General features: G+C 42.3%; 2 protein-coding genes across 2 annotated transcripts in view; one reads left to right on the forward strand and one right to left on the reverse strand.

Annotated features, from left to right (window-relative positions):
- Positions 1–112: 112 nt before the first annotated feature.
- On the reverse strand, positions 113–7518 carry ap3s2 (adaptor related protein complex 3 subunit sigma 2). Its single transcript, XM_054613812.1, has 6 exons — positions 7274–7518; positions 6383–6474; positions 5706–5817; positions 4371–4442; positions 2515–2622; positions 113–1226 (listed from the first exon to the last, which is right to left on the reverse strand). Exons 1-6 carry the CDS (start codon positions 7340–7342, stop codon positions 1101–1103), a joined length of 579 nt encoding a protein of 192 aa, XP_054469787.1. The 5' UTR covers positions 7343–7518; the 3' UTR covers positions 113–1100.
- A 6476-nt stretch (positions 7519–13994) lies between these two features.
- LOC129108015 (insulin-like growth factor 1 receptor) overlaps positions 13995–23063 on the forward strand; it is a 44338-nt gene continuing 35269 nt past the window's right edge. The window contains exon 1 of the mRNA XM_054619641.1: positions 13995–14388. Coding sequence (XP_054475616.1) covers positions 14298–14388 — 91 coding nt within the window. The 5' untranslated portion in view covers positions 13995–14297. The remainder of the gene's footprint in view (positions 14389–23063) is intronic.

Consider the following 23063-nt stretch of genomic DNA (forward strand, 5'->3'; position numbering starts at 1 on the left):
CTCGGATTCAGAGGTACAGAGTGTTCTGACCAGGGGTGCTGGTCGACCACAGCCTGTTGACTAAGCAAACAAACAAAAAAAACTCCAGGTTGAATCAGCACAGCCATTTGGGAATGTATTTTCATTTATTTAATTTACAACGGCAAGAAATGTCTTTGACACAAATAGGTTTGTAGGACATGGATATGGCTGGAATGAACTTGATTATACCTGATCACAAGATACCAGCCAATAAAGACAAAACACACACTTTATACAAACATTTAAGGAGCCAAAACAGGGCAAAGTTAGCCTGTTGCCTCTCTGAACAGATGTTGGCATGATCCTATTGTAGCACATTAAAACTTGCCTAGAAAATTAGACTGCATTTACATTTGCCGTACTGAGCACAAGCTGCACCCAGGAGAGCGATAATGTCATTCGCAAATCACGAGGATGTCCGGCAGACAATATATTACAGAGATGGAAAACAAGTTGTGACAGGGGCAAAGCAGAGGAGTCTTATCCCAGGCAGTATGAACACACACAAAAACACAAACAGGAGATAAAGATGTGTTTGATTAATTATAACCCAACACTGAAGCCAAAATATGTTATTACGGTGAATTGGCCGAGTCCGACAAATCTCGCTCCAGACGGAGGGAAAAGTTTTCAATCCTTGGTAGGGAGGACCGATGATGAATGTCAGAGATTTGGAAGAGTTGTGCAGGAAAATAGGCACTGGGTCAACACAGTCTTTCTTTTGGAGGGAGTGGGAAATCAACTGGAGAAATTAAAAATTACACACAGATAGAGAGAGAATAGCAGGAAAAAGCTATATATTAAAATTCCTCTTGATGCTTTATAGAATCTAACTTTACATTATTGTGCAAATCCTTCAACTGGAGTTAATCTGTAACTTGTGCACAGCAGAACTCAACAATAATCCAATGATTGTCGCCAGTTGACGTGATAATATAGGAATGAGGGGAGAGAATAAGCTGCTGTGGTCCCATAATACACATGTAGAACGTTTTTTCTCTGTAGTAACATCAGAACTGGGTGGAGGGGAGCTGCATCAGTAGTACATGAGCCCCGCGGAGCTCAGCAGGGACGGCTGTTCAGAACGGGGAGAGGCTCGGCACTTTGATATTGATGTCTCCGATGTTGATGTTGCGGGGAATCTCAGGTAGGTTCATGTTCTTCACAGCAGAGACGGCGCGAGCTGGGGCCGCTGACAGACCTCCCTGCCAAAACAAGAGGTGGGAAACGACTTTAAAGCCCTTGCGAGTGCAATCTGGATGTGATTACAGCATCATAACATTCTTGGCATAGGCTATTTTTTCTATGGAAAAAAACTCATGTTTAACTACTGTCAGGATTTTATGAAAGTAGAGAATAAGAATCATATGTTACTAATACTTTTTTGCAGTATTAGTCCACTTACAACATATTAAACATACTTAACCAACAAAACATTTTTGAAAGTATGCCTATAGATGAAGCTTTTTATGTGTATTTTCTACCAGGTCACCGTTAGTAAGTTAAAGTCACTACAGTATGAACATAACTTTGCCTGAGAGATCATGTCGCCTATACTGTTTACAATGTGGTTGAGGAAAAGTTATGGAAATGTCTCCTTGTCAGTACTTACAAGCAAATTCACAGATGTGAGACCTCAGATCTGGCTGCTGAACTGCAACCTTAAAGGAACAGTTCTACATTTTGGGACATATGCTTATTCTCTATCAAGACCCACTTCAATTTTGTACCGATTAAACTATTATGACACATGTTAATAAGTGAGCTTTAGAAGTCCTGGTAGGCGGATTCTGTGACCTTTGGACAGAGTCCCGCTAGCTGTTTCACCCGGCCTTTGTGCGAAGCTAAGCTAACCGTCTCCAGGTTGTTGCCTTATATTTATTATACAGACATGATAAAATAATCGTATTTTTCCAAAACATTGTACTATTGACTTCTATTGACTTCTATTGACTCGCTGACTCGCTGCGGTAGCCGTCGCCAAAAGTAGTTAGCTTAACATTTTCCCCCGACGATCAAAGTAATGCGTTTCCTGGTCTTGGGAAATACTGCTGCATATGTGTCTTAAGCTACACAAAGTCTGATGAATTGCCTCAGGTGATGTCACTCGAGTCAGCTTTGGTTCGGGCTGAAGACTACAATTTAAAAAGGTGGAGTACTCCTTTACATATTTGCTATTTCTGTAAACTGACTAAAAATAACTTGCAACAGCTGGAACAATCCCATTCATGCTTGTATGCATTTTTTCATGAATGTAGCAAGCTAGCTAGCTAGCTCTGGGAAGCTGATGTCCACATTCCTTGTTAGTAGGCCTACTAAGCTGTGATTTGTCAGTGGTATAAACAAGACAACAAAAACATCAGACCTGTTTGATTCCCTGAACATATCTGAGATGTTTGTGGCGATTAAGAGGTCTGGAGCCAGGCTAATAATGACCGTTATATTTAATGTCATGACACTTGCAAGGTCCTTTAACGTGGCTGACGGACTGACCTCGGACTTCTCCATGCGGTTCTGCACCTCCACCTGGGCTACGATCTCATTCATGTTGGTCTCCAGCACCATGCCTCCCATCACCACCTCCTGCAAGATGTAATGGACCTGCAGACGGAAGGGAAAGAGCAGTTAGCACACAGCGATACAGTCTTTGGATCAGCTCTCTTTGCGTGCTGGCTGTGCCTCAACATCCAGAGTACATTGTTAAATGCAACAGAACACTTTGATTGATGTCAGAAAGAAATTCAACAATAACAAACACGGCCAGATGCATGGGTTTAAAGGGGTGTGATGTTCGGAATTTCGCAATCCTCCCAGTCTCCCGAACAGCTCATGTGTGTTTCTTTGTACCAAATGGTACAAAAAGGGGCGAGAGAGGTACAAATCTAATGTTGGAGAGTTCGGTCCTCTCTGCAACGTCGCCTTCTCTCTCATGGCTCACTAGCAGTATCAGTTTCACTCTCACATGAGAGTCTTTAATTCCTGTGGGCAGAAAATATTTCCAGGAAACATGAGACCGTCTTCTGCTTTCAAGTTAAGGATGATAACCTGGAAACAATCATGCCTGGAACAGTTTTGAAACCAATAAGGAAAAGTATTCCATAAAGCTATATTCCTACATTTTCTCCTTGCAAACCCCCCCCACCCCCCACCCCGGACAATATTAGTAAGAGCTGTAGGAAATTACACAAGGAAAATAAATTAAAACAGCCTTGATATGTAATTTATCAATCTGCACATGTCCAAAATCTGAGTTTTACAAGCTGGGAAAGCCTTCTGAAAGGAAAAGTTTTAAGTCTTTAGTAGAAATATTACCACGTTCCATCTTGGGAACATTCCACAGGCCAAACCCCACTGCGCCACATGACATCAATTTCCTGCTGGGAAGATTCAATCAAGATGGCCATCTGTATGTGCACGATTAGTCTCCTGCAACAATTTGAGCTCAGCTCTAGGCGGAGAAGAGAAGGACCTTGTTGTAGTCTGAACACAATGCGCAGCAATCCTTCTAAAAGGAGTCTGCGTACTGTCCAGATGTAGTTTTTTTTAATCCATATCGTTGACAAGAAGAAACCTTGAACACAGATGTTATTTCTAAACAAAGAAATGCAGCTCTCAAGACGAGGGAAACTGTGGAGCAAAGGAAACATTTCAGAGCTCATTCAACATCTAGCGTATGATTTACCATCAGGAGCCCAGGTTGATTTACTGTATTATTAAGAAAATTCTGGGCCCATACACTGAAAGGAACTGGATCAATTACAGAAGCGCAGCTGTTCCTGAAAATGGAAGAGTCAAACACACACATGACTACACTGCATGTAACCTCAGGAGGTCACTACACCCCCGCAGCTAGCTCATAAATACAAAGCTCCCCTCATCTGAACCGTAAACTGAATATTTTCTAACAAACCGCCGCTGCAGACCTGGCACACATACGGTAAACATAACGGAGTACACATGAACAAAACATTGTTAGATGGAAATAAAACACGCAAAGACCTCAACGTTCCCATGGTCTTACAGATACCTCAGGCTACATGTTTCAAGGCACATTGTAGTAATGGATTTTTGGATCAGAAAAATGCACCCACAAACAGTGGCACGGAAAACATTCACATGTAGAAGTGATTAACCTACCTAGCTGACACTCAGTGAAAGAATGCTTCCGAGCCCTACACCCCTGCCCGACCACTTCGCTCTGCTGCCTCGGGGCGATGGTTTCCCCGTCGCTCATTTACTTCTAGTGACTCAGTCACCGCCTTCCTGCAGCTGACACTCAGTGAAAGAATGCTTCCGAGCTCGCCCAATGGTGGCAAAATACACTTTTATACCCCGACCTCGACACTCACCTTGTCCATGTGGAATATTAGGTCCAGCTCGCAGACGTTTTCAAAGCATTTATCCAGCGTCTCCACAAACACCTACAAATGAAGAAGAAGAACATCTGGCAGGTAAACATCTCACTTCTCAAAAAAAAAACTTAAAATGTGGTTTTTGTGAAGAGCAATATTTTCAAGGTGATTATTTGAGATTCTGGTTAAATTTGAGGGGGTAACAGACGCCGGATCTCCCCTGGGATCAAAGTTAATTAACACAGTTCTTATAAGTCTGCTGAATGAGTAAAGGGAAGTAAAGAGGGTCCTGGTCCAAACCTGCAGGAAGCCAGTGGTTATGTCTCATGTCTGAACATTTAAACAACTACAGAAATGATAATAGCTAATTTTGCTAATAAAACCATTATCGATAACAATATAAGTAAATTAAAGGTTATTTATTGAAACTATTCCTACTTTTGTAGGGTGTTGTATTGGTTAAGTAAATGTGATTCAGACATGCTTCTCTGTGCAGCTCCTTCACACACCGGCTGCTTCACCCCCGGTGTGTGAAGGAGAGGTATCGCAGGTCCTTCCTTCTTCCGGCTGCTGTCAGGTTGCACAACCAACTCTGCTCCCAGCAGACCACATGACACTAAAAACCTGTGCAATAAAATACACTGTGCAATTATAGCTATAATAGTTTTTCTGTCTGTACATATAATATTTCAGTTATTGTGGATTCTTTACTGTTTTTATTGCTTATTTATAATACTTGTTTTTTATTTTATTTTATTTTATCTTGTTTTTCTTTTACTATGTCTCTTGTGTGCACTTTACTCTATGCTGCTGTAAGCCTGCAAATTTCCCAGCTGCGGGACTATTAAAGGATTATCTTATCTTATCTTATTTCTTTTAAATCTGTCATTCCACGTGCAGTAACTCCTTTATTGATGATGAAGCTGATTTTCCGCTGATCAATATCTAATGTCAGCGATCAGTGGGAGGACAGAGCAGGTTGGTGGTATTGCTTAACTTTTTAGGGCACTAATTGTTGTGGGTGTGGATGAGCTACATCTATTAGGTGCTACCACAAGTGCAACAAAGCCATCTTTATTATCTTTATTGTTTACCGTCTCACCCAGAAAGATTGCCATCGAGATCGGCAGCAGAGTAAGTTTCATTTCTCGGATCACCAGCATTAAAAACAACCGGTGAGGAGGCAACGGGTTTGATTCCCAAAATGAATCAGATGCAACATAATGTAATGAAAAGGTGCTTGTAAAGCAATTTGAGAATTGAGGCCAAGAGTGTTATTTACACCTCAGAAACCCCACATTTAATGTGTCTGTAAATAGAGGAGAAGCTGACCTGGATCAGGTCCAGGATGCCGAGCTCACTCTCAGATGAGTCCACGCAGAAGACAAAGTAGAGGGTCGCGTAGTGCCGGTAGATCAGCTTGTAGTCGGAGCCGCCGATGAGACTGCAAGAAGATTACATTTTTTTTTTAAAAATAGCAACCTTACAAGAAAAAAATTGATTTGAGCTCTGTGAAATTGTGACAGCAGGAATGAAACAAATAAGTGTTTGTTATATAACTCACATTCAGGGTTTGGGAGTGTAAATAATGTGGTCAGAGAAATGAAAAGAAGTGGCTGAGTCCATGGCCCCTTTTGTGAGTTTTGCCTCCATCTAATGGTTAAAGTCATGCTACTGCAGCTGCAGTCAGCTTCTGATCAACTGATTGTCTATGCTGCCAAGTGATGTCAAACCAGACAGAAGGACAAAAAGGCCACACAAGTTGCCCAGGGTTTTAGTCTTGAGTATTTAAAGTTTTGTCAACATGTCTTGCGTTTCAGTCTCAAAACTACAACATAAAAAAATGAGTTCAGTTGCAGCAGCTTTTCTGTAATTTGTGCATCCCTCACCACCAACAAACACACCTGACAGTCTTTTTAGATGCACATTTAGTAAAAATATGTGCTCTGTTATTGTCTTGTCAAGGTGCAACTTTCATTCAGAAAGGTAGCAAAAACAGCAATACTTGCCTTCCACCCTCCAAGAAGTTGCAGACGTTGTCGTCTCTCTTAGATACCAAATGGAAAGTCTCCCGAATGATCTGCTGCTGCATGTCCTCAGCCTGTAGGAAAACAAGTTACACAGTCTGTTAAGCGCCAACCTTTCTGGGAAATGTAGTCTGTGTTTGGTTACTAAATTCACTCTATAGGCACCCATCATTATTTTGAGTGATATTTCATTTTTTATTTATATAAGTTGGCTGATAAAGTAGCATCCCTTTGTACCAAAAGAGCGTATTTTAAACAAAACTCTCCAAAAAAACTTTGATCCAACTGAAAAGCCTTAGGTGTATTCGGAAATTCCCACTCACAGATTCTAGGCACAAATATAGAATCACATCATTGCAAAGGCTCATGTTTAAGATAAGAGCCTAGATAACCACTGTATCTGGTTACTAGTATTCAGATCTTTTACTTAAGTAAGAGTACTAAAAGCCTCTCTGTAAAACCAAAAGTAAATGTTCTGTATTAAAAATGTTACTTATGTAAAAGTATAATCAGAAAAATGTTATTTAGTATTAAAAGTAAAAGTACTCAGAGCAGACAGATGTATTATAATTCTATTATATATTACCAATAGATTAGTATTACTCACGCATTCATATAATAGTCTGACTTTATTTATGTATTTATTTAAAGATGGGAGCTACCTTTTAATTATTTTTGTAAAACAGGACTGCAACCAACAAGTATTTTCATTATGGATTAATATGCTGATTATTTTCTCACTGAATTGATCTTGGGAACTTTTAGAATAATGCAAAGTAATCTTTCAGGTAAATGTAGCAGAAGTAGTAACAATGTGTTAACCTGGCTGACAGGATGCTAATGTTTTGATGCGACCCCCCCACAAATACTCACAAAATACTGATAGAATCTGATCAGCCGCGGCTTTCCGTGGTTGTTAAAGATCAAGATGGCTTTAATCATGTTGGTTCTCTCGTGTTGTCGGCTGACAATATGTAGTTATGATCAAATAGTAAGGTTTTAACTGTTCAGATGACGTTAGCTTGTGTGCTAAGCGGCCTCTCAGCTGCCGGATGAGCTTATTGGTTACATCCGGTTGCGTCCCCACATTCAGCAGCCGACCTCTAACAGACACCTCTAATCTTTGGTTCCGGGCGGGAGGAGTACATGGTGACCGAGGTGATGAGAGACCTGCATACTGGTTAGAATCAGGTTAACAGTAATATGAAGAAGTTTTGTTATTTTCCGTGTAAATGTCATATTCCAGTACAAGGCTAAAACGTGGAGGGTAGACACAACCGTTGGTAAAAATCACAAATCAGACATGTTGTGTTGGATAACATTAGGCTGGATAAATGTGAAGATAACTGGATTTAAAGTAAACGTTGTGGCTTTAATTAATTTAAAATATCACATATATGAAACGCTTCATATGAACATTAGTAGAATTGTTCTTTGTTTGTCTACCACTTCTCAAAACACATGTAATGACGCATCTTTCAACTTTAAACACCGCCAAATATATTCTACAGTCTGCAGTTTTGATGGTTTACACTGTTCCTCTTCCTCTGAGTTTTCCATGTGTCATCAGGAGTTCTGAGACTATTCACCGCCACGTTACATAATTTCGCAGTCTTTCTGACTAATGCACCAGCAACTGAGGCACAACGCTAATTACTGGACCCTTTGAACCTTTGTCTCTAGCTGCCCTGAAATCTCAAAGCAGTGATGTCACACCAACTGTACCTTACTGTGTCGTGACCAGCAGCAGCCTGGAGAATCTGATCGAAAGCAACAGTGTGTAATGTAAAAGGCAAAAGATTACAAAATCAATAAAAGGAACAGTGGTCATAAGTAGACTCGCCAACCCTCTTGAGGGATTTTTTTCTTTAACTGCATTACAAACTACGGCCTCCCAGATGGTTGAATTCATGAAATCAATTATGAACGCCCTGTGAAGCCAAACATCATATAAAAGGTCTTCATGCATCAAGAGGCCTTTTTCAATGAAGACATTTTGACCCGTAGGAGAGGATCTGTGAAAACAGCAGGAAAAAGCACAGAAGTAAAAGATATAATAAACAATGGCTGAATGCAATTTATCTTCCTTGTTGGGTCATTGCTCACTGGGACACTAGAATGGAACAGAACCATCGTTAAGGTAATCAGTTACACCTGAACTCGTCCTCTTAGAAGTTAAATGCCTATTTTTCATCTTAGCAGGAGGTAATAGGCCTTAAGTTGAATGTCGTGGGACCCTAACTTCTGCCATGTTTAAAATGGACACCGTTATGTCCATGTGCATCCATGCCTTTGCTGTATATTGGAAAACTATTAGTCAATTCTTTTTCTTTCTTGAAACATAGGGGATTGTGCATCTGTGTGATTTTTTTTGGGCATCTAACTATGAAGCAAGAATTATCTGTAACTCTGTATTGTATTGCTGGGAACAACGTGGGTTGCATATTTTCGAATTTGGTGCAATTTGGCCACATAAACAACCAATTTCCCTCTTTGGAGCAGCAGGGGCGTGACTTCAGGGTTCTCCAGTCCAGCATGTCGTCTGCATCGGGCAGACAGCGGCTCATTGAAGTTCACTTTGGCTGTTGTATACTGAAAACAGTGGACGAGCGCTAAATGAATGCAGGATAAAGTTGTAACCAAACCTTTCTTCCAGTAATACTTGTGCAACATGGTTGTGTTTTTCCCTTTTACCATGAGTCATTTTTTCTGCTGTAAGAATTGATACAAACCAATAACACTAATAATGTTGCTGCCAGGCAAAATACCTTTGTTAGTTTAATCTGTGCTCTTCTTTATAACAGATGTGGAAATGACTACTGCCAAGTCTATTTTAGTGCTGTTTCTAACCGCGTGTAACCCCAACCTGACTGCATGTTTTCCGGGTCGGATTCAGTGATTTTGGGCCCCAGGCACACACTGGTGCGTTACTTTGTACCCTTTCACTTATTTGGAAATAAATACTAATACCAAGCGTTTAACGTCCTTAATTCCTTTCAAGTGCAGAGTAAAAGAGAGGAATTATCAGCACAATGTACTTGAAAGTACTTTCAAGTAAACACTTCTTGGTTTGGGACTTCAGCAGCGAACATTCCCTTAAGGTCATATTGGAATGTTTTCTTAACGTTTGTTTTTGATTAAAAAAAATACGGATCTCAGAACTTTCCGCAAACTTTGTTTTTCTGACATTCGAAGAACATTTGCAGGATTCAGTTTTTTACATTGTGTCTCGTTTTTTTTCACAGTCGTACTACAGTGTTTTCCTCTGAAGTAGAAGGTTACAAGGTTATTTTTATTGTCATTGTATAACATGGTTGCACAATGAAATGTAGATCGCAGTCTTATTTTGCTACACAACAAAACACAAAAACACGCAAAAAACCAAACAACTATATCATATGTTGAGGGTGGAGAATGAATTAAGGAGTCTCACAGTCAGAGAGAAGAAGCTGCTCTGAAGTCTGGAGGTCTGGCAGCTGATACTTCTGTAACTCTTTCCAGACAGCAGCAGGGTGAACAGGTTGTGGCTGGGGTGGGTATTTTTTTGTTTAGCTCTTCGCAGGCACCCCGTATCACCAATATCACTGATGCTCATTAGATGGGTACCAGTGATGGTCTGGGCGGTTTTAATCACCTGCTGTAGAGCCCTCCTGTCCTGGGCTGTGAACATCCCATGCCAGTTTGTAATGTTTCCATTCAGGGTGCTTTTTATTGCTCCTCTGTAATAGTAGACAAGAATTTGGCTTAGGACTTAAAATACAGCCGTTTATGAGCTTTCTTCACCAGGATGGAGATGTGTGATGAACATGTCAGGTTGTTTGTTTTCTGCTGATTCCCAGGAACTTAAAGCTGCTAACTTGCTCCACCTCAGCTCCATTGATAAAGACAGGGGTGTGCGTTTTTGCATCCTTTTTACATAAATCAACAATCAGCTCATTGGTTTTACTGACGTTGAGCAGTAGGTTGTTCTCTGACCACCATTTGGTAAGGTTGCTGTTTTCCCCTGTATATGAAGTGTCATTGTTGTTTGTAATCCGGCCGATGATGGTGGGGTCATCTGCTAAGTTCCCATCTGAGTTCTCTTCATGTTTGGGGTAGCAGTCGTGGGTGTACAGGGTGACCAAGAGGGGGCCGAGCACACAGCCCTGGGGGCCTCCGGTCCTCCTCAACACTGTGGTCTAGAAGGTCAGGCTGCCAATCCGAACTGCCTGGAGGAAGCCCAGAGTGCTAAGTAAGAAGTGGACTATAGAGCTAAGTTTTTAAGAACTTTGTGGCCTTGATATTTCAGGGTAAAATGGGTTAGAATAGTAACATATTTAAATGTTTTTCACATCTAAACATCATAATACATTTTTAGATGTTTGGGACCCTTTTAGTTGGAGGCACCAGGTTGCCTCCCTTGCCTAACGGTTAAGTCTGGTGTTTTTTTACCTGGAGCCAGGAAGGCCTATATCATGGTGTTTCTGACGCGACTTGGGTGTTTAACTTCTGCATGTCATGGCAGGTGTATTGTTTAGGACCCAAGGAAGCGCAGTGTTCAGCGTGAAATTGTTTGGACGTTTGTTCTCAAGAAAGCTGCAAGCAGCGATACAACAGGCCAAGCATTCGGCCCGATCTGAAAAGACACGTTTTCAACAGGCACCGCACTGGTACAATTATGGTGTAGACAAGTATCTAATTCTACATTAAAACATACTTTACCTGTCCAATGGGGGTTCCTGAGGCAAAGCTAATTGGGTCTTTGGGTCTATTGTCGGTCCACCTGGGGGATCCTTGAGCCACAACTACCCCACTGCTACCAAACCAGGCCAGCTGACACTCAGCATTTCTGCGTAATCAGAAACCCAGCAACATCAAACCGTCGGACCGCATTTCCTGCTCTGATTTCATATCCATTAATTCTCTGTGGTACGTTTTTCATCATTAGTGCAGCGAAGCCACCCGGGCTGTTGTCTGCATATCATCTATTATTTCCCCTCTAAATTCCCTTCCTCCTGCATGAGCACAGTGGAAAACAAACAGACGCTCATTAGCATGTGTGACCCGTTGGTGGTAAACAGGCTTATTTCCACATGAGTGCAGCGCGAGAATGGATTCCACCGGGACAGTCGAGGTAGGTGGGCCCGCCGGCAGCCTTCACGGGGACTTTAATGGGGACTTAACAAATGCAAGTGGACAGGCACAACATTCTCTGGCACAGGGAGGTCATGTTGGTACAGTGAGCACTTGTTAATGGGTGACTCACTGTATGCTGGACTCTTGGGTGGCCACCGATATTCACTTCAGTTTTAATGTGCATTTCTTTTTGTCTTCCTCTCTTCAGTGCTAATTGTTGGATTGTGACGGATACTGAGTGCTGTCTGCCAGGGCTGAGGTAATGTGCGGCGTTCGAATAATTTCTCTGTGCTCCTGCTCTGTCAAGTGATGAGAGCAGCCTGTATTATACGGGGATAATCAAAACTGTCAGGGGCTCTGCTGTGGGCGGGTTTTTGTTTATGGTCTGCTTCTCTCACAGCATATCATAAGCTGCTGGCCGGGGAATCCAACCTCAGAAGATCCTCGCAACCGTACCTGTCCGTGTCTCAAACAAAGTGTGATGAGGTGAGTTGTTTTACATTACTCACAAATGAGTGAGGCAACAGTCTCCCTTTCATATATTTAGCTTGCAAGGCTACATTATGACCTTATTTTGCATACCAGTGTTGTGGATGTTTTGGCGCTAAATATACCGTACAAGGCCAAAGTTAACAGTTGGAATCCCTGTTTAGCTCTGTGGCTCAGACAAAGCATCAACACTGTCAGGGTTACTGGATCTATAGCCACCGTGACCTCCCATGACAACCACATATGCAAAGAAAAAAAAGATTTAATATATTAAACTATGTTTTTTCAGAAGGAATACATGAATATTTTCATATTTATTTGCAGCAGCAGATTGGAGCTTTTACCCCTCCCTCTTGTGATTTATTTGACTGTAGATTTGAAGCTTGCAGTTGGGTCCACTTACCTCAAGATGGCAACATTTCGGTGTCATTTCAGGGGAAAACCCAGAGCCCAATGTTTTTGCATGAGTTGTACCAAGCAAGCTCCAAAAGACATGACTACGTGATGAATGTTGTGATATTGTATGACAAGGCATGGGGATGTAGGATCAATGCTATTTTTTAAATAGTAAGTTAGAATATAATATGATTAATATCCAAGTCCATAGCAAAGTTAAATAGCCTAATGTAATATCATAATGTAAACACAACCATGGCCACATATTATTGTATTGTCTGGATAACAATAAGACAGACACAACACAAGCACCTTAAAAAAACAAAAAGCCATTATGTTAATATGAAGACGCAAGTGACATTTGCTCGTGTAGGACATGACTGACAGGCTTTATAAGCGCCACAGACACAAAGACACAGCTGTGACTTCGTGGATTCAGGAGTGTAATTACAGGTGGTGCAGACAGACACGATCTTTGTAGAGGCAGCCCTGCGCTGCTGTGTGTCTGTGAGCAGCAAAACAACCCCGATCCTGGATCTGCATTCCTGGATTTCCCTCGCGCCGCGTCTTAAACGGAGTCGCTACGGCGGCGAGCAGAGAGGAGAAGGAAGAACATGAAGTCTTACTCTGTCTAATATTTTAGATCTGGATTTTTTTTAAAGCAGAACAAAAATAGTATGCTTGTTTATGGACTACATGTAGATGATTAAAGGCCCACATTATTAAACAATGTCCGGTGTGACCATACAAGGAGAGCTGGCGCAGTGAAATGATCCTGTATGTGTCAATATAAATGAAGACTAATGACACGCTTTGTCCTCTTGTTAATATCGTTATTCTGTTAAAAGACACGTGATAAAGCTGACTTTTTTTTGTATGTGTGTGTGTGTGTGTGTGTGTGTGTGTGTGTGTGTGTGTGAGTACCAGACCGGTCACTATGGTAACTGCTCTCCCGTAGTCGCTGAACTGCAGCAAGAGCGACGCCCACTTCCCACAGACCGGAGGGCGGGGCGGCGGCGGCAGCGAGGAGTGATCCATCTTTCTCAAAAGGAGACGATCTCTGCGCAGGGCGCCGTGTTTACAGCGAGCGGAGCGGAGCGGAGCGGACTGCAGCCCGGCGGAGCAGCCTCTGCGTGGAGACCTGTGAGCGTGGAGACCTGTGTCACGACGCCGCTCGCTCCACGGGAGACTCGAGACAACCACTCAGGCCCCACCGGGAGACCATACGGACAAATAATCCATTTTTTCGCGCTGATATGAAGGTGATTTACTCCACAGCAGCGCGGTGCGTGTGTGCGTGATGCGCGGCTGAGGAGGAGGAGGAGGAGGAGGAGGAGGACGACTTGGTCCTGGATATTTAGAAAGAAGCGTCGTGTCGTTGAAACAAGGAGGCTGCGCATCAGGTTAACATGTTACTGTCCGCCACAGACAGCCTCTTTGCATCCCAGTGTTAGGGTGGTGGTGGGTGGAGGGGGTGGCGGGAGGGTGCGCTCGTTTTCTGCCTCCCGAGGACTCCTCCAGCAGCGTCTCTCCTGCAGACATGGAGCGAGAGGATGCGGGTAACAGAGGAGACCCCGCCGCCTGTTCGACCGCAGTGCGGGGTGGTGGTGGTGGTGGTGGAGGAGGTGGTGGTGGTGCTTGTTGTTGTTGTTGTTTTCCAGCGATGCGTGCGTGAGTCTACCGCACGGGGTTTAGCACCATCCTGTCTGCAGCAGCCATTAGCTCCACTAGCCGGCTAAGAGCTAGACGAGGTACTGGGGCTGCATTAAAAAGAAAAGGAAAAAAAAAGAAAAAAGCTTTTTTAATAATTGTGAGCAGGGTTTTTTTTTTTTTGCCCACGTGTCCTCCCCCTCGACGTCTTTATTTGCAGGATTTGGGAGGATTTACTCATCCAGGAATGAGGTCTGCAACGGAATGGAGCCGCTTGACCTTGTTTTGGGGTCTGATGCTGGGTCTGTCGTCCTGCCTCCGGCCCGCCACCGCAGAGAGTAAGTAATGCTACTCCACACTACACACACACACACACACACACACACACATATACAACACACACACACACACACACACACACACACACACACACACACACACACACGGGGAAACGTTGCTCTTTCCATGCTCAAATATGTGGAAATAAGGATTGCTTTTGTTACATAACAAAAACAAAACATGCTTTACTATATACATTTTATTCATGGTGCATCATTATACATAGAGACAGCAGTGTTTCCCCTGCAATGTATTACCTTTCTGCATAAATAGGAGTATTGTTAATGCAGAAGAAGACATCAACAATGTATGCATGCAACTATAGGTCAATAAGATATTTCAATTTTGCATTAAGTCTACATGATGTATGTATGTATGTATCATTTGATTCTAGTGGGGAAATTATTTTTAATATATTCTGGGATATAGATTGTAGAGAGTCTGGTTGTAATATTGTAACTTGTGTTTTTCAAACTCACCTCAGAAAATGAGTCTGCTTAAGCGTGTTGGTAAATACCTCGCCATGATTTAGCCACCTGAGATAGTTAGTCAAGATATACACACACACAAACACGAGTGTGTGTGTGTATATGAGAATGTCAACTCTGACCGACAATGTGATGCGTTGGAATATACGATAAGAGGACATTATCTGTGATCTCAACAGAATACTGCAAGCAGAAATAGCATTTGAGAAATAGAAAGCTAGGTTATTGAGTTAAGTTTGGCTTTTTCTCCCTCTACGTCCCATAAAGTTCTTCAAACCGTGTCAAGAACCTCGACACATTCAGCTCCGTATGTGCCGCATTAGATGAGACGTTTCGACACAAAACAAACGGGCACTCGCAGACAGCATTTATGTTTGGATTGTTGTTGGTAACAGGAAGTGTTTATCAGTGTGTCAACTAATTAGGTAAAGGTTCAGTTCTGGTTTAGGTCTATAGAAAAGCTTTGCCATTTTCAGTCGTATTTTATTAACTTTCCAAGATTTCTCATGAGTCAAAGTATACCCTAACGTGAGTGAACACAAGTCGGTTATAGACTTTACTTTATGTGTAGCTGTTCTTCCCCAAAGGGGTTCTACTTTTATTACTAATAACTTAATACTTAAAGTCTTTTTATTCTACTTTACTAAACAATCCTGGGGACACCTTGACCTTTTTTGGAAATATTGTCATGAATACCAGGCTGCAGCAACATCCTCCCGGCAGCCAAACGATGCTAACCACGAGGCTGAGGTCGGAGAGTTCAGTTCAGCGATAATCCATTGAAGTATACCTTCTTTGAAACTTTGATGGACTTCCATTGAAGCTCTCAATGTCTTCTCAGCATGTTAACCCTCCAATTTAACAAATTGAAATTCTATATTTATACAAAATGTTCTTTTTTTTATTTTGCCATCTGAATATTTTTTTCCGATGTTTCCAGTTAAACCGTAAACTAGGCTTCACTGATTCATCCCGTTCATCGTGACATGTCAGGGAGCGGTGGATGTTGGGGGGGGGTTGAACCAGGGTCTGGGTTTTAAAATAGAACAAGCCGAGGCACACTCGCACGCAAAACAGACTAAGTCCTGTTGATTGGAAAGAGTGAGGAGCTTGTGAACTGTGTGTCATGGAGTTTACTGTTCGCCCCGCCCCAGTGGTTACGGGACAAACCTGGAAGAAGCGGAGAGGTTCTCCACATCGAAACCCTACTTTTACTGGTGTGTGTGTGTGTGTGTTGTGTGTGTGTGTGTCTGAAGGTTCCTTGTGTGGCCAACCTCTCGAGCATTCCCGCTGGTTTGCTGTATCAGCTGGGACTAAAGGGTCAGGGTAAACCGGGTTCAGCTCTGTTGCCTTCGGATGAACCAAACAAGTTTTCTCCGTCAACAGTGATATTTTTCTTCTCACCTTGCCTCTCATGTGGAAAAGTATTTATAAAGTAACCCCCCCACCCCACCCTTCCTTCGGGCAATGTGTCACTAACCGGATGGAGAAATTAGGAGTAAACAGACTTGCTGCATGCTAGTGGAGGTGTATGACGCGCCAGCTCAGAGAGGGGTGGATTGCGTCCTATTTCTCTGCCTTATTGGTCTTCTCGTGGATTTTCCTCTGATTGTCTGTGCTGCAGCCAGTTGAGGGGGGGTTGGGGGAGGTTATCAAAAACAAATATGTGATCTGCAGGCGCATCAAAAGCTGCAGAGATAGCCCTGTGTACTCAGCTGTTTAGAAATGTGTCGGTGTGAAAGAAGAGGAGATGAGAGGGGGAGTTATTAAGCCGCTACACCTGGCAGCGGTATTCTCACTTAGCTGAGAGCAAGGTGTAAACTTGTGATCGGACGCTTTTAGTTTGGCGTCTTCACGAGCGCGGTCAATAGCAGTTTCCCATGAAAAGACGTGGGGCCATGCTGGAGGGCAGAAGGGTCACAGCGGCGGTGACGTAAAGCCGCCGGCTGTGTGCGTTGTCGTCTCACAGGCCCGGTTGTTTGGGATTGTATTAACAGGTATGCAGCTCGCTGAAGGCTGCTGACAGTGTGCACTGACAAGTAGATTATAGAGGAAGACATACCAGTGCACTGCCTGCCTGCCTTAAATCACACCAGAGGCATTTCATAATGGCTCACCAGAGGCTCTCCAGAGAAGACTCCTAAGCTCTCAGCAGTTTTGATCGAAAAAGCCGACAGCTTTCTTGTTGTTATGCGAGAACCAAATCATCCCAAATGAAAATGCCCAATGCAAAGAAAGCCGATAGTTTTTTTTGCCTTTGAGCCGGGCTTTGGCACAAGCCGCAGCTCCAGTGTGCTTTTAAACTCATGTCACAAGTGGGGTTGGAAGAGGTCGAGCGTAGAAAAAAGTTTGTACATTGGGTATAGTTGTTGACTGTGGTAAAATATGTTTTCTTATTTTGGTATAAGAATTAAAGGACAATCTTAAAACTTTATTTTTTTTACACAAAAGAGTCTTTCTTCTGGGTTTTTTCAGTGAAGAGATCTGCGTCTATGTGACCTTTTTTTTCCGGTATCTGTTGCTACCTTCTATAGCCTTGTGCATGTGTTCTTAAAAGGGATCAAGGAGAGTACCAGTTGGAGCAAAACGGCAGCTATTTGTGAGGTGGCTTTGAACGGGAAACTATTTGTTAAATGAATGTAGGGATGCCACTTTGTCTCTGCTCTTTTGATGAACTTATACAACAGTTGGTTATTAAAGCTCTAAGAAAACCAGGTTTAAAATGTAGCGCTGACTGTATGGAGTATTCATTTGAACGATATATCTCTTAATACACTGTCCCACAATTTGAGTTAACATAAACTTAAATGAAACTTGAACATTCAACAGTTGGTTAGGTTCTTCTAGACATCAGCATATGAGTGGTGTCTTCCCTAATAATGACATTTTTGAAAGTACAATATATTTCTGAGCATGTCCTTTAGTTCCCCATATGGAAATGTACAAAGTCATCTTAAAGTTGGCTGGAATTTTACATCTCTCATCAACAAGTTGACTGATCTCTATTGGACAGGTGTTACTTGCACAAACACTCGTAAGTTTTATTTGTTTTATTACGTACCTGCAGCTTGCATTAGGGTAGTGTCATACAATCATAGTTGCCTCTCTCTTTGAGTATAACTGACTGCAGAGCTGCTGTTCAGTGGATAAGTTTAGAGCAGGGGTTTTCAATTTCATTGAATGTGAGCCTCCCCTTGGAAAAGGTAAGGAGGACCAAGCCCCCCCCCCCCCCCCCCTACCCCACACAGGTATTTTGTGTTCCTGGAATGATGTTTCAAAAACAACTGATAGCCCAATAGGCCTACATGTTTTTTTTAATTGTATTTCTTTTAACAAAGTACATTCACAAAAAAGGGCCTATTCATAAAATGTCCATCCAATATACTTTTATTGAAACATCACGAACAGAGGGCCTATGCCTACTTTTAAAATTGAACTGTCATTGCAAATTCATAAACGATCGTTTTCAACAGCAGACAACTTAACAGACGCCAGTGTCAAACTGCGTCAACACGGCGCGTCAACACGAGACGTCAACTGAAATAATAATAATAATAATAATAATAATAATAAAGATATCCTGAATTTAACAGACGTCAACACATTCCATATTCCGATTTAGGCCTACTTTTAGGCTAATTATACACTTGTCGCTATTCTCAATGCGAACAGTGCGGGCGCTCCTTTGATGCGCACAGCTGTTCAATATGTTTCTCCATCAGTATGGGGCTTGCCTGCCTTCGCTATAAAGAGCAGCTCGATAAGATGCCTCAGTTGCCTTGACGTTAGTGGTGCCAAAATGCTTTTTGTGACCGCAATTCATCACGTTTCCTCTCAAAAAACTCCAGTGGCTTGTTAACTAAAGTCGTGTGCTTTGTTTCCATATGACGGCGCAGTTTGCATGGCCGCATACTATCGTTAGCCAAAACCTCTTTGCACACCACACATTGTGGCAGAGGTGCGCTCTCGGAACCCGACCATGTAAACCCTATTTTTAAGTAATCGGGATCATATTTCCTACGTTTTTTTGTGGGCTCCTCCCTTTCTGCTGACTTCGGTGGTTGTATCAGAAAGCGATGCATTTTTCAATGGGCCAACTTGTTCACACACGCAAGCACGAACAATGAGTTAACTGCTATTGTAACTGCTAACTGCTAATATTTCTTCGCTTGTTTCACTCTTTGGCGCCCCCAGGGGATATGCTATTGAAAACCACTGGTTTAGAGCATTGGAGCTGCATGACTTAAAGATTGAGGTTAGTTAGCTGTTTAGTTATAAATCTCTATTCAATTCTGTGATATGTCATATTGTGCCTCACCGTCAAACAGCGTTAAGAGGTTCGGGGGAAAATGTTCATTCCCGGCAGAAAGGTTCAGAGTGTTCTTTTTTAAATCAAGCATTGTTCCACCTGACTAATGGAGGGGTTTCTGAAGAAACGGCACATATGCTTTGGGGAACTACAGATTCTGGTATCAGCTAAACTGTTTTATAATTTTCTGCATCGAGTCTTTTGCTGGTCTTCACGTTTAACATCGGTTAGAACGGTACTGTTTAACTTGTCGTTCTGGCCTTTTTAAAGGGCCAGTGTGTAGCATTTAGGGGGATCTATTGGCAGAAATGTAATATGTTAATAAGTATGTTTTAAATAAGTTAACATTGGGTCTAGATTGGACCATTCACGTTTTCGCGTTGGCCACCGTAGTTCTATGTGCTTGGCTCTTGGGAGAAGTTACGGTTGATTGCAAACTGCAACAGTAAAGCTAGACGCATCAAAATCCTACACACTGCGGCTGCACTTAAATAAGGATGTATAAAGCATACTTGATCGTCTAAGAAATGTTGCAGGAATGAGCCCTAAAACCCATAAATGAGTTCCCTTGTTTGGAAATCAATGGGTTTCTTGAATGGGTTTTTGGTTAGATTCCCCTCTCGTCAAGCCGACTAGTCTACCTTCACAACCAGGAGGTTATCTTGTTGAACAAAAGGTGTGTTTTGCACAGTGCTTATTTTCGCTTTTCGTTCTTAGATTATACATTGATGCGACAGCCCTGCTGTTTGACATCTAGTGTGGGAATATGTATAGCTGGCAGCACATGGCTCTAGCTCCTGTTTTTTTTTCTTAAGGAAAATCCCTTGGGGGGAATAAAAAAATAAAAATAAATAAATAAATAAATATATATACAGTGGGTACGGAAAGTATTCAGACCCCTTTAAATTTTTCACTCTTTGTTTCATTGCAGCCATTTGCTAAAATCGAAAAGTTCATTTTTTTTTCGCATTAATGTACACTCAGCAACCCATCTTGACAGAAAAAAACAGAAATGTAGAAATTTTTGCAAATTTATTAAAAAAGAAAACTGAAATATCACATGGTCATAAGTATTCAGACCCTTTGCTGTGACACTCATATTTAATTCACATGCTGTCCATTTCTTCTGATCCTCCTTGAGATGGTTCTACTCCTTCATTGGAGTCCAGCTGTGTTTAATTAAACTGATTGGACTTTATTAGGAAAGGCACACACCTGTCTATATAAACCTTACAGCTCACAGTGCATGTCAGAACAAATGAGAATCATGAGGTCGAAGGAACTGCCCAAGGAGCTCAGAGACAGAATTGTGGCAAGGCACAGATCTGGCCAAGGTTACAAAAGAATTTCTGCAGCACTCAAGGTTCCTAAGAGCACAGTGGCCTTAATCCTTAAATGGAAGAAGTATGGGATGACCAGAACTTAGACCTGGCCGTCAGCCAAACTGAGCAATCGTGGGAGAAGAGCCTTGGTGAGAGAGGTAAAGAAGAACCCAAAGATCACTGTGGCTGAGCTCCAGAGATGCAGTAGGGAGATGGGAGAAAGTTCCACAAAGTCAACTATCACTGCAGCCCTCCACCAGTCGGGGCTTTATGGCAGAGTGGCCCGACGGAAGCCTCTCCTCAGTGCAAGACGTATGAAAGCCCGCATAGAGTTTGCCAAAAAACACATGGAGGACTCCCAAACTATGAGAAATAAGATTCTCTGGTCTGATGAGACCAAGATTGAACTTTTTGGCGTTAATTCCAGGCACTGCTCATCACCTGCCCAATACAATCCCAACAGTGAAACATGGTGGTGGCAGCATCATGCTATGGGGGTGTTTTTCAGCTGCAGGGACAGGACGACTGGTTGCAATTGAAGGAAAGATGAATGCGGCCAAGTACAGAGATATCCTGGAAGAAAACCTCCTCCAGAGTGCTCAGGACCTCAGACTGGGCCGAAGGTTCACCTTCCAACAAGACAATGACCCGAAGCACACAGCTAAAATAACAAAGGAGTGGCTTCGGAACAAGTCTGTGACCATTACACAAATTAAACCTTCAACACAAACCCTAATGTTAAATTATAAAAATGTAGTAACTTGTCATGCATCGTCTCTCCCAAACCTCTCTGCACCACCTTCCTACAGTAAAACTTTACAGACCAGCATTAAAGTAGTAGTGTGACTACCTGTGAGCCGCTCGGTGTGAGTTTTCCATGACTCACTTCCCACCAGCTTTTGAAGTCTGAATCCTCACACTGATGTGCGATAATGGCCTCCATGTTTCTGTGGGTGCTGCGGGGGCTTCAGGCCAAGTATTGTTTAGAGCAGAGCACACAGGTGGGAGTACAAGTTGGAAAGGCAAACACTCCACCTATCATCACCGACGTGCCCTACCAAACTTTTCCTGATGCGGGTTCTGATTAAGAGCGTTATCTTTTTTATTTTCTACTTTGCTTTGTGCTTCTTTTGGTTCAAAGTATTTCTTTGTCTAAATGGAATCAGAGTGTAGTGACTGTTTCAGTAAATAACAAAGTACTGCCATGTGGTTAAAAACCAAATGTAAACAAATCTATTTTACCCTGAACGTGAAATTGCATAAATACATGTTTTTTACAATTTGTTCACATCAAAAGGGCAGACAACTGTCCTTTGTTGTCAGTCCTTTGATCAAAAGCCCAGACGTACTCACTTCTGTCGTAAATTATTCAATTCACTAGATCACATTGTATGCAAAGACTGCTACAGGCTACACCACACTGACAACTGCTGTTTTTAGCCATGTTAGCTGCATGTTAGGTCTGTCTGTTGGTCGATCCACCACTGTGGTTCAGACGGAGATATCAATGGATGATTAGCCATCTTACACAGCCGTTCATGGCCCCCAGAGGATAAATCCTACTGACTTTGGTCATCCCCTGACTTTTCTTTAAGGACGAAATCTGAGTGAAATGGCTTTTTAACTCCTGGTCAGGTTGTTAGAAGGTTGGCTTTTCATCAACTGTATGCTTTTGGTTTCTGAACAAAAAACAGGAGCAACCTGTGGTTCTGGAGAGTTTAGCCAATGTGGAAGGGCCTTAAAGTTGCATTCTTTTTAATGGCCATCAGGGGCAACTCCTCTGGTTGCAAAAATACGCCTGATTGTATAGAAGTCTATTTGAAAATGACCCTACTTCTCACTGGATTTATTACCTCAATAAACATTGTAAACATGAGTTCATGGTCTCAATCTCTAGTTTCAAGTCTACTTCAGTACAGCATGATGTCCATTTAGTAAACTGTTGTCCCCTTTAGAGAAAGAAATACCATACAGAAGGGTTTGCTGTAGGACGTAGCCACCACGCAGTTCCTACCACGGCGTTTTCAGTTCATGAAAGTTAATTGTAAAATGTTTGTCTCCTTAAAAATGTCTTATTCAGCATTTGGTTGTACTTAGCTCCACTCTCTCGGATCACTGCTTGTTGGCATCAACTAAAAAACGGCGAAGCTCAAAGCTTCAAAAGGCAATGGCAAACAAATGGGTGACGTCACTGTGACTAAGTCCGTTTCTTATAGACAGTCTATAAGTCTATAGTCCCCTCAACTTCAGCTTTACTTTGGGTTTAGTACTAATAAGCAAATATTAGAATGCTAACAGGCTGTTCCTTTTATGTCCACTTTATATGACCCCGGTGTTTGGATTCATGCCGCTTTGCTTTTATCAAGCTTTTACAGCACAATGACACACTCCAGGTTGATCAACCTGGAGTGTGTACATATTTCAACCAAGCCTTTCGATGTCATTGTGCTATAAAAGCTTGATCAAAGCAAAGCGGCATGAATCCAAACACTGGGGTCATATAAAGTGGACACAAGAGCAACAACAATGTAAACTTGATTGCGGCGTTTACCTGA

The sequence above is a fragment of the Anoplopoma fimbria genome, chromosome 2 (assembly GCF_027596085.1).
Source record: "Anoplopoma fimbria isolate UVic2021 breed Golden Eagle Sablefish chromosome 2, Afim_UVic_2022, whole genome shotgun sequence".
NCBI lineage: Eukaryota > Metazoa > Chordata > Actinopteri > Perciformes > Anoplopomatidae > Anoplopoma > Anoplopoma fimbria.

Excerpts from the sequence above, each read along its gene's own strand:
- ap3s2 (XM_054613812.1), bottom strand. The coding sequence starts at position 7,342 with ATGATTAAAGCCATCTTGATCTTTAACAACCACGGAAAGCCGCGGCTG. Across the intron at positions 6,475-7,273 it reads TCAGATTCTATCAGTATTTT|GCTGAGGACATGCAGCAGCA; the intron begins GTGAGTATTTGT and ends GTTTTCCTACAG. Across the intron at positions 2,623-4,370 it reads TAATATTCCACATGGACAAG|GTCCATTACATCTTGCAGGA; the intron begins GTGAGTGTCGAG and ends TTCCGTCTGCAG.